Genomic DNA, 11,392 nt, shown 5'->3' with positions numbered 1-11,392 from the left:
GGGGGGAGAGGGACTTTTCTTTAATTATCCTTATGGTGTTAGCTGTTAGAGTTTATTTCATGAGGAAAAAAAAAATGATTATTTTTCTTGCTTTGCATTCATATCATGATAAACAGGTTAGGGATTACATCCATGTCATGGACTTGGCTGATGGTCACATAGCTGCCTTGCGGAAGCTTTTTACAACGGAAAAAATAGGTAGGTAATTTATTTATTCTGAGTATTTAACACATATTTCTCACTAATAGAAATATTACTTTCATGTATGTGAATGTTCCAAATTAAGTTCACTCGTTGTTTCTTTTTTAATTTTCATCTATTTCCTGGTTTTGTTGATAAGCTATATTGCTGCAAAAAATGCCATGTATGTAGAACTTAATGAGCAGTTTTTTACCCAGGTTGTGTTGCTTACAACTTGGGAACTGGGCAAGGCACTTCTGTGCTTGAAATGGTAACTGCATTTGAGAAGGCATCTGGCAAAGTGAGTGTTCCCCTGATGTTTTGACTTTTGAGTTTAGCTTATGCTTTGTTGCATGCTCTGAAGGGAATTCTCCTTTCTTAATATATTTTATCAGAAAATCCCCATCAAATTATGCCCTAGGAGGCCAGGAGATGCAACAGTGGTTTATGCCTCTACAGAAAAGGCTGAAAGGGAACTTGGCTGGAAGTAAGTGCATATTTCACAAGCTCTTGATTTGCATTTCCTGAGTAAGTTGATATTTAAGGGTTTCAGTAGACATTTGACAATGGAAGTTTAAAAAGGCAATACCCATACAAAGAACTCTAGGTTCAACACTTCAACCTTCAGTTTGAATCCTAAGGATGGAAAACATGTTAGCTGTAGAACCTTGTGGCCGATACTTTGTTTTCAGTGTATGATTTAACTATACAATAAGAAGCCAAAATAACGACTATGTGATTATTTTCACCTTAATAAGTTAATTTGCACATGAAGGGTCATCAAGGTGGAGGCTGTCAAAATTTTGTGCAAATCTGCCAATCCGCCAGCATTTGCTTCCTGCCTTCCTAGTTAAAATTTTCTGATGCATCTATCTATTTTCTGTGTTTGATTCTAGCATTCTAACAACAGCTAAACTTCTGTGACTTTTACAGGGCCAAATATGGTGTAGATGACATGTGCAGAGATCAATGGAACTGGGCAAGAAATAATCCATGGGGTTATCAGTCCAAGCCTTGACTAGCATACATACAAAATGCTGAGTCTTACCTGCTTGGAGATCCAAAGATCAAAGAAATATGATGAATTGCATACTCTTTTGATAAACCTTGGAGGTTTCCATTGAAAAATAAATCTCACTAGTTTGCTTCCCCCACTCTCCCCCCCACCCCCCAACAACCCAAAAGAGTGAGAGAGAAAGAGAAAGAATACTGTGCACTTTAGATATTAGATTTAGATGTTGAAATTGTTTCTGTAATTACTGACTATTTTGAAATGTAATAGAACCACATCATAATTTGAATAACACGTGTTGAAATTGTTTCTATAGTTGTTGATTGTCTCTAAAAAAACGAATTTTTGATTATTGATAAATGAATTAGTTAAAATCTTTCGAACTTTTGAAACACTTCAAATCATGCAGGGGACAGTATGGTTCATCTTAAAATTTTATGTAATAAAATGCAAGGCAATTGATCTTCATCTCTTTCAAGTCAACTGGATAGTTAATCTTATTGGAGTTGTATTAATCTGGATATTTGATGATGTGGACGACGATAATGGTCTAATCTGGTTTTTATGCTTCATTTGTACTGGGGCTGCATACTGGATAGGACTCCCAACCCATCTCATGTATTAGCTTGCTGTGTTCCATCTATTCCTTTTAGGCTCTAGTGCCCAGCATGAACTTTGGGTTGGCTTGAGAGTGCCATTTTAACCATGAATGAGGCCTTTCAAGCTCATAGTTTTAGTGATCCATATTGGATCAGCCAGCACTGATCCAAGTTGATCTGCTTGTCTCACTTGATTACATGTTTATGATCAAGTTAACTCGGGATAATATGCAGATCTGGTACTGAGACTGAGTCTGATTGATTTTGATCGACTTCTAGCCGATTCAGGGATAATTAGGATCAAAATGAATTGGAATCTCTGGAGACCGATCATGTAGCAGATTCAGGGTTAATAACCTTTATAGACTCGTCATATGTTGAACAAAGATCCAACATGTACATTAATTCGTCCAACACTGAGATCCAATGACCTTGTTACTTCTATGGTTTCAAAATTTGGAATTGGAACGGTCCCGATTCGATTACAGATTCCGAGTTTAAAAACTCTGGTTTGTTCTTCTTGTGAAATAGCTCCACCATGATCCTGCCATTAAATCGAAAGTGGAAGTCAGTCTAATTTTATATTCTATCTAGAAAGAGAGAGAGAGTGTGTAAATTTTTCCACCATTTTATTTTTTGTGTCTAATCTAATGGAGAATTAGGAAATAGGACAGCGGCTGAGAACTAAATGTGTTAAACCCCTAGGGATCCTTGCCTTAGGAAGCATGTGGTTCTTTGTTCGACTCCTCTTATCTCTTTGAGACCACTTGCATGGGATGTTTAATACTCTTTACATTTTCTTTCAATGAAAGTTGAATATTCTCATTCAACCTTAGTATGACTCGATCCAAAGGCTTAAACACTCTTCTAAAATTTGCAAGAAAATAATGTCAATTTGAATATTTTTCCCAAAATAGCAAAAGAAAACTTCTCCATTTTCAAGGTGAATTTTGGAATTCAAAAAAAAAAAAAAAAAAAAAAAATCTCTTAATTCAGGACATATCAAACACAATTAGAATTTATTAAATCAAGTAAATAGTACAATTTTTGTTCTTTCCTTCTCTTGGCCACCAAACACAGCCTTAAGTCTACTAATAAAAGATTGGACCATTAATAAAAAGAGAAAGAGTTGAATGGATTAGTGCTCGCACCACCCCTGCCCGAGCGTGGCTGCATCCTATTTCTGAGACAGTGTCATTTCTGTAGTTTCTTCAACAAGCGAGGGCTTTTTCTGGGTGACGCGCTTCTCCTTATGAGGAAGATGAGATATGGCAGACGAATATTTCAAAATCCTTGAACTCCTCACTCCTCCGTCCAACAGCTAAGGCTGAAACTAGAGAGAGAGAGAGATAGAGATGGCTTCTCCTTCTTCTCCTCACATGTCCTCTCTGTTAGCTCTTTCAGCTAAATCTCCAATGACTGTATCAACCCTTTTAAACCTCCCGCCAAGCCGGTTCCTGCCGACGTGTAACAGAGTTCCCAGCAGAGACAGGTTCAAATGCTTAGCTGGCCAGACAGGGTTTTTTACGAGGCTAGGCCGCCTGATCAAGGAGAAAGCGAAGAACGATGTCGAGAAGATCTTCTCTGGTTTCTCCAAAACGAGAGACAATCTCGCGGTCATCGACGAGCTCCTCCTCTACTGGAATCTTGCCGATACTGATCGAATCTTAGACGAACTCGAAGAGGTCAATTCTCTCTCTCTCTCTCTTACACACATCTCCACATTGACTTCGAATATAGTGTCTCTGTAGTTTCTGTTACTTTGCTTTCCCTATTTACAGAATATTGATTTCAGAACGTATTTCTGCTTAAGAGAGCGAATTTTGATGATGATATATACTCATGTAGGCTCTGCTGGTTTCTGATTTTGGTCCCAAAATCACGATTAAGATTGTGGAAAGCTTGCGGGAGGACATTTATGCAGGGAAGCTTAAATCTGGAACTCAAATTAAGGTAATTGGAATCGGGGAAAGATATTCCTGCATGCGCCACCTACTAAATAAGTATGTATTTTGTAATTTGTATTTTAAAAGCACTTAGTTGATGTGGCTTGAATCTTTTATGTGGCTGTTGTTGCTGGTAGGATGCTTTGAAGAAAAGTGTACTTGATTTTCTGACTAGTAAGGCGAATAAGACCGAACTTCAATTGGGATTCAGGTTTGGTCTTTGGTTACCTGGGGTTTCTTGTTGTTAAATGGTGGATTACTTTTGGCTTGTGTAATGTTTGTTTGCCATTCTTGCAGGAAACCGGCTGTAATCATGGTTGTTGGTGTCAATGGAGGCGGGAAGACGACATCTCTTGGTAATATATTACAATGAATATAAGTTATAGGCTCTCTTTCATCTTTGATTTCACCATATGAGCCATATTTTCTTCTGTTAGTCTATTAAGAATTGTTTGCTTTAATAATCACAGGGAAGCTTGCTCACAGGTTAAAGAAAGAAGGGGTTAAGGTGAGATGCTCTACTGGACTTTTAAGCCATCTTTTTTCTTTTATGAATTTTACAATACTTAAATAGAGCACCACTGAAATACCCGTGAAAAGAAATCTCTTGTTTCTAAAAATTGGCAGCCAACCAACAGGCCACTAGTTTTACTTCAGTTTTGTGGAGGTTAAGCTTTGAGGTTTTCATCATGGAATCTGGGAGAAGGTCATTTGAGGTGGTTCAGATATGTGCAATGAAGATCATCAATTGCATGGTAAGGAGTTACCTGGTCCAAATTGGACGTGGTAAAAGGACTAGGGGAAGTAAAAAATTACCTGTGTTGAGTAGTTAGTGGAGACATGACTACTTGTAACCTTAAATAGAGTGGATGGTAAAATGGGATTAGTGTATCCAACTCGAAATAGTTGGAAGTCTAAGTGAAGTAGTGAACTGAGTTGGTTTTTCTGTTTTTATTTAAGTGGGTCGCTTTCTGGAATCAAGTATGGCCATGCTGAGTATAGTTATGTGCCTAGGAGTACAATCCTTATGGGCTCTCTGGGCGGCTCTGAGGAAATTTTTGGGCATAGATACATGACTGTATTGGGTTTGGGGCAATTTGAGTGGGACTACCAGACCAACGGAAGGGGCCAACTGTATTTAAGTTATAACTCTTAAAAGGCTTTGTCCATGTCAATATATATTTGAAGGATTGACAACGTGGTAAGAAAAGAACATAAGTGTGCATGATTTAAATAGAGTATATTGTCCTAGATCATGGTAGTCACGGTGCCAAAAAGATCAAAGGTTTTGGCCAGCCGCTATGGCACCTTGTCAACACCTAAAGGGGGCCAAAGCCGGCACCATATGTACATTCTACACCATATTTTATAGCTACTTCATTCCATTTATTATATATCCTTTTATTTTAGAATTCTGTAATTATTTAGTTAAATATTGTATAGTTCTTTTTTTCCTGGATCTAGGCATGCTGATGCTCAACGTGAACAGATGCACTGAGCATCAAGGAGTCCCCTTGCTTTAACCTATGGTCTTATATACTCCAGATACTAATGGCAGCTGGTGACACATTCAGAGCAGCTGCTAGTGATCAGCTAGAAATTTGGGCTGAAAGAACTGGATCTGAGATAGTTGTGGGCGAAGGAGAGAAAGTCAAAGCATCATCAGGTACACAGGAAGATGACGAGTATGACATTTCTGCTAGAATAAATTCTGCAAAGCTAGATAGTCTGTAGATTAAATAGCTTGGTAATAATGAACCATCTAAAATTGGTCTCTGGATAGTTCTTTCTCAGGCTGTGAAAAGAGGAAAACAAGAAGGTTATGATGTTGTTTTATGTGACACATCTGGACGTATGTATGCACTTACATTCTTATATTCTTATTTTGTTTCATAGTGGACATGATTTTAGCTGATTGATAATTTTTGTATATTTAGGTCTACACACAAACTACAGCTTAATGGAAGAATTGATTACGTGCAAGAAGGCTGTTAGTAAAGTCATTCCTGGTGCACCAAATGTAAGCTGAACTCTTGACAAATCCTTTAGATTTTTTTGGACCTGATGATTTCTGCAGCTCACCTGTCCTTCAAATAGATTATTCAAGCACCATTAATTTGGTAAACATCAACTGAATATGCCAAGTGTCTTCTTATATTTCACTTTTTTGCTTATAGTATCTGTGAGGAATTCTATGCCTAGAGCAGGTAGGCTTATGAACTCTTCAAAGTCCCTAGTTGTTAAAGCTTAGGTGATGCTGTGACAAGGTGCCCGAGGATGCCCAAGGTGACAGGTTGTGTTCTGTGTTTAGGACCCTGACTAGATCGAGTCAGGAGTAGTAGAAAGAGAAAACAAAAGGGGATGAAGAAGAAGAGTATCTGGAACTGGCATATTGTGCTCAAATGTTGCCCAAATGTGGTGCATTACTAGGTGTCACCGCCACATCAAGGTACCTGGTCACTCATGGCTAGCGTTGGCACCATAAAACTAAGTTCACACGTTTTATAACTCACAAGCAATATTGAGGGTTGAGTTCATACGGTCATCTAGCATTTCTCTAGTTCTTTTCCGAGAGATAACTTTATTGGAATGTGGTTTCTGTAGAACCAGAGAATTTTTAGTGTCTTAAGATCCACTTTAATGGATTGTGGTTTTTGTAGATCCAGGAATTCTTTACTGTCTTACCATCAGGAGTAGAGAGATTTGATTGTCTTGCCATCAGAAGTAGAGAGATTCAAAAAAATTATTAGATTGACTGCTCTTCCAGCTGTAAAGCACATTAGAATGGATGAATTCCCCTCCTTTCCTCAATTGATATGATAAATAGAAGGTACATTGTGATACATATGGATAGTACAAGATAGAGAGGGCTTGATGTTCCCTTCAATTTTCCCTTGTCTTTCTTCATTGTGTTCTTTCATTTTAAAATGAAAACCCTTGCAGGTTTCTGAAATTTGCTTTTCTTTGTTTCTTCATTGGTCTTGTCTTTTGCCTGTTTCTGTTCAGGAAGACGGTGTGAGTTGATACACTCATAATTTTTATCATTTCTGCCATAGTAGATGTAATCATTGAGTGCTGATTTCTATTTGACATGTCTTATGTCTGCAATTGATTGGTATTTCCATTATGTATGTAGCTCAAGTATAACTCACATTATATATACTTTTTCTTTTAAAGTGTGCTTTAAGATAGTGTTTTGTAGCTTTGATACGTTTCCTATTTCCTTTCTTATCCTCGATATACCTTTTAAAGTTGACTTACTCTTAAATTTGACTGATGTCTGTCATACTTGCGGTTTAAACCTTACCATTATGGTTATTCTGGGGTTCACTATTTTGCAGGAGATCCTTCTGGTTCTTGATGGTACAACTGGTTTGAATATGCTGCCACAGGCCAGAGAATTCAATGATGTAACATTCCCTACCTGAAATAGCATTAATGTTCATTATCCCTCAAACATTCAGATACCTACTTGTTTCTGTTACAAGCTTTTTGTTTTCCTTTTCGCCAGAAAAAGAATTCCTGTCATAAGTTTTTTATTTTTTGGTGTGTGTGTGCGCGATGAATTGTTCCTGTTATAAGTTTGTACCACTCAAATTAATAATTTGTTCTGTTTGCATTTTTTCCTTTGCTTTTGGATCTTCATGGTCCCACTAAAACCAGAAGTGAAAGTGTGCTGTCATGTGATTTAATTGGCTGCATCAACAAACTGTGATCGGGATTAGCTCGACCACTGTCATCCTGTTTTACTACTACTGGAAAAAGGTCATTGGCAGACTTGAATTGCTTTGTGTTTGCTTTAGGGCTGTTATTAAGTTCTGCAGCTAACTTGTACCAGGTAGGTTGTGACCTGATCTTGTCACAAATTCATAATTTGTATGCTACCAGTTTAGGGAAGTTGTCAGGTTCCGCTGCTAAAACTTGTACAAGGCTTATTGACTTTAGGTGTTATATGATATAGATGTCACTAATTCCTCCCTCTCTCTCTCTCTATATATATATATGGGTGAAAGATGTTTCCTAGCGAAGGTAGATTGGAAAATCATTTTTCCCCATAATCCCTCATTTTCTATTCATGAAGGCAGACTATTACGATGTAGATTAACAGTTGTGTTTGCAATTTCTTTTTTATCAGCTATTTAATTCAGTGATATTATGTTTCTCCTTTCAAGTTCAAAGAAAGTAGTAATTCATTCTTCTTTGCCTGGCTTTGGCTCCTAGTTAATTCCAGGCAAAAGAGTAGAAGCAAGAAGCATGGAAAATCCATGCAATAAATTTTTCATTAAGACAAACTTGCACCCTTTAACATTATTGCTTCTGATAAATCGATGGTTGCAGTATAAATCAAATGATCCAACTATTCCATAACAGGTGGTCGGAATTACAGGTTTAATCTTGACCAAACTGGATGGCTCTGCTCGAGGAGGCTGTGTGGTATGCTTGAACTCCTATTGAATGTTATCGTTGAGCTCAAATTCCTGCTAGTAGTATTTTGATTTTTTAAAGATTTGCTATTACGCCTGTACTGCACATTGTACTGAAAGAAGGTTGTGGTTTTAATTTTTCAGGTCAGTGTGGTTGATGAACTTGGCATCCCCATAAAGTTTGTGGGAGTCGGCGAAGGTTTGGAAGACCTCCAACCATTTGATGCAGAGGCCTTTGTCAGTGCCATTTTCTCTTGAGATTTGAAAGTGGTAAGCTGTGTCTATATCACTTAGATTGAACACCTCTTGTTGCCATATTAAATTGGCTCCTTTTTTGGTAGTTACTTGGGGATCTGCTAGGGAGACCACATCATCCCTTGCTACCTGTTGATCTGCTTGTGTTTGGAAATAGTGCTGTCCTGAGGAAACTATATAGCTTTACAAGGTTTTCCTAGTTTCTTAATGCAGGATGGTCAATGGCCAGCCGAGTCATGAAGGGCAGTTATCAATTTCTAATGAAATATTCATCTGATCTTTGAGTTTCAGATTGCACTATTTGCACAGAAAGGCACTGTTAAATTAGTCTTTGGTTCAACATATTGGCAAAATCTGATACTAGGACATGATTAATACAGTTTATAAGATGTTAAATCTAATGAGGAATATTCTTAGTCGCTTTAGTCTTCTGAAATTCTTTTTCTCTGTTTCCTCCCCCATCTCCTTCTCTATTTTCGAAATTTTACATTCGCCGGAGTAATGGGAAGATTGGATTCTGATAGCATTCCGAGCATCTCATGAACTTGTTTCATCCATTTTTTCCTCTCTCTCTAATAATGCCTAAAGTCTTGTGGACTAATGACTTCTTCAATTGCGTATTACAGGGTTTTTGTTTGAGAAACATCTCTCCGGACGCATCTGTCTTTAGAGTCCCAAGTTGCGAGCGGGAGATAAATGTGAGACGAAACCATTCAGAAGGGAGAAACCAGAAGCGCATCTGGTACCTGGAAAGTAAAAGAATTAACCTCAATTATCAAGGCAGGAGCCAATAGTGGCTTCCCTCTATATGTTCTTAACTGGCAGTGGGCAGAGTCTTTAATTTCGGGAGCTGTAAATTTGCTGAGGACGAGGTAATCTGAATCTTGATCTTTATGTTTTCCATCTTACAGATAAATATAACAAGAGATATATGTTGAAGAATCTGTACTGGTACGGAGTAGAACTTCATAGGTTTCTATTCATTAGTTCGAGAGAGTTCGCACAGCTAGAATCAATTATGTTCAAGATATTACAGAAAAGGAGTTTTAAGAGTACATTCATCGATGATTTTCGAGTTCGCTTCCTATTCGAGATTGGTGTGGCGGGATCGGATGGCCTCGGGGGTCTGACCAAGAACCTTGGCTAATCTGAACACCACCATCTCGAACAACACAAACATCACTCCTTCGTATAGGCTTCCCATCGGAAGCAACTGCGGTTCATTACCGCTTTGCAGCTGAGGCTGATGATCGTCCGCCATGGTCTGCGCTGGAAGGAAAGCAATCGCGGTGGCGTATTGGGCGGCTGACCCTGATTTGGGTTGAGCTGTGAGTAGCAGCACGCGAGCAGCGTTGGAACGGGCGACACCGCAGATGGCATCGACGGTGGAGAAGCAACCGGGGCCGGCGGAGGTGATGAGGAGATCCTGGGATGAGATGGGAGGAGTCGTCATGTCGCCGACGCAGTGAGCGGAGAGGCCCAGGTGGGCGAGACGCATGCACAGGGCCTTGAGCATCAGACCTTCGCGACCCACGCCGTTCACGAACACGCGTCCACTTCTGGCTGCCGCTCCTGTGATCTCTTCCACCATTACCTCCAGCGCTGAACGTTCCTCAGTTGCCTGCGACAATACGAATTGTATCTGATTGCATATCTGGATTGCCATGGCTGACATTGAATCGTTCTGCTCTGCCATTTGCTAATCGGGGTATCGACCACTCTCTCAGTTCCTCCGCGTCAGCTACCGAGCTTCCTCCAATCCTCTCCTTTCGTGTCCCTTATCTCTACTTTTCGATATTTAACGAGTTCTTTTTCGAGTTGCAAAACGAGGCACCCATGTCCCGGGCCCATCATTCGGATAGACCAGCTAAACCCAGGGCTCATGGAACACAGTAACAGGGCCACATAGACCAGGAAAATTGGATTGTCGTATTATAATCTTAGGCTGCTTTTGGTACTAATTCAAAAATGCATTTCTGGTATTTTCCGTTTTAAGTGAAGAAGAGAAATATTCCATTTGGAAAAAAAATAAAATCATATGTTCCGATAATTTATCTGAGGTCAAAACTTTTGTTGACTCTTTAAAACTCTAAAGAATTGGAGTGTTGAAGCATCTCTAAAGAATTCTCTTTTGATCCCTGATCTCCCTCAATATTGTTGATCATTGATTTCTCTTTATCTCTGTTTCGGTGAAATTGCATTAAGAAACCTTTTTTTGTGAAGAAAAAATCTCGTTCGATTCTCTCTCCCCTTTTATCCCTAACCTCCTAACCCCTAATATGAAACCCTCACATTTCACTCACCCCCATCACCACAACAGGGAGGATTTTGGACCCATCAGGCACGATCGATGGTGACGAAGAAATCGACGGCAAGTTCCACCATTAATGAGATTATTTCCACTTCTTCACAATACCTAACATGAAGCCGCTTTAGTTGTTGAAGCCTCTGCGCCATGGCTAGTGAGAATATGAATTTCAATCTTAAATTATTCACTGTCATCTCCTCTAGGTTCAATGGGAGGCTTAAATTAGGTGAAACAAAGCCCTCATCCCATATGGTCTTTAGAGAAGGAAGGGATGATAGATACAATTGTTTCAGTTTCGGCAATATTGTAGCCCCTGTCTGCCCTTCATCGTCAAGTAGTAGTGGCAGTCCTTTGGAGTTGAATACCTCAGTCGCCCAATCACAATAACTTATAGAAAGTTCTTCTCAATTTGGTAGCTTTGCCAGCAGATCAGAGGGTATGATACTAATTAGACTATGACATCCATACACTTTTAGGAATCTTAGGTTGTTGAAGCATCGACTTGGAAGAGACCCATGGTTGTACATTATTATTGCCTTCAATTTATGTAGGGAGTCCAAGTACAGCTTTTCCAAACTGCTAAATGTGATTTGTGGAACAGTACTACTACTACTACTCAAAAGATATTCCATATCATCACATTTTTTCAATACACAGAATCTGCAAGT

At 39.0% G+C, this 11,392-nt stretch overlaps 3 protein-coding genes across 3 annotated transcripts in view; 2 read left to right on the top strand and 1 right to left on the bottom strand.

Moving 5' to 3' along the window:
• Positions 1–1,507, top strand: part of LOC122081244 (bifunctional UDP-glucose 4-epimerase and UDP-xylose 4-epimerase 1) — a 4,037-nt gene extending 2,530 nt beyond the window's left edge. Inside the window, exons 6-9 of the mRNA XM_042648274.1 lie at positions 117–198; positions 399–481; positions 576–667; positions 1,114–1,507. Of these exons, the coding sequence (XP_042504208.1) occupies positions 117–198; positions 399–481; positions 576–667; positions 1,114–1,198 (342 nt within the window). The 3' untranslated portion in view covers positions 1,199–1,507. The remainder of the gene's footprint in view (positions 1–116; positions 199–398; positions 482–575; positions 668–1,113) is intronic.
• Positions 1,508–2,995: 1,488 nt separating this feature from the next.
• Positions 2,996–9,481, top strand: LOC122081243 (cell division protein FtsY homolog, chloroplastic). The gene is made up of 12 exons (XM_042648273.1): positions 2,996–3,476; positions 3,640–3,744; positions 3,875–3,948; positions 4,035–4,093; positions 4,208–4,245; positions 5,283–5,403; positions 5,521–5,589; positions 5,675–5,757; positions 7,079–7,147; positions 8,109–8,171; positions 8,306–8,431; positions 9,043–9,481. The coding sequence occupies exons 1-11, from the start codon at positions 3,147–3,149 to the stop codon at positions 8,417–8,419; spliced, it is 1,125 nt and encodes a 374-aa protein (XP_042504207.1). The 5' UTR covers positions 2,996–3,146; the 3' UTR covers positions 8,420–8,431; positions 9,043–9,481.
• Positions 9,366–10,181, bottom strand: LOC122081245 (3-hexulose-6-phosphate isomerase). Its single transcript, XM_042648275.1, has one exon. It carries the CDS (start codon positions 10,110–10,112, stop codon positions 9,501–9,503), a length of 612 nt encoding a protein of 203 aa, XP_042504209.1. The 5' UTR covers positions 10,113–10,181; the 3' UTR covers positions 9,366–9,500.
• Positions 10,182–11,392: the final 1,211 nt, after the last annotated feature.

Source organism: Macadamia integrifolia, chromosome 6 (genome assembly GCF_013358625.1).
Source record: "Macadamia integrifolia cultivar HAES 741 chromosome 6, SCU_Mint_v3, whole genome shotgun sequence".
Lineage (NCBI taxonomy): Eukaryota > Viridiplantae > Streptophyta > Magnoliopsida > Proteales > Proteaceae > Macadamia > Macadamia integrifolia.
The sequence above is the reverse complement of the archived record's forward strand: the minus strand, read 5'-3'. Positions and strand labels throughout refer to the sequence as shown.

Excerpts from the sequence above, each read along its gene's own strand:
- LOC122081245 (XM_042648275.1), bottom strand. The coding sequence starts at position 10,112 with ATGGCAGAGCAGAACGATTCAATGTCAGCCATGGCAATCCAGATATGC.
- LOC122081243 (XM_042648273.1), top strand. The coding sequence starts at position 3,147 with ATGGCTTCTCCTTCTTCTCCTCACATGTCCTCTCTGTTAGCTCTTTCA. Across the intron at positions 4,094-4,207 it reads CGGGAAGACGACATCTCTTG|GGAAGCTTGCTCACAGGTTA; the intron begins GTAATATATTAC and ends TAATAATCACAG. Across the intron at positions 8,172-8,305 it reads CTGCTCGAGGAGGCTGTGTG|GTCAGTGTGGTTGATGAACT; the intron begins GTATGCTTGAAC and ends TTAATTTTTCAG.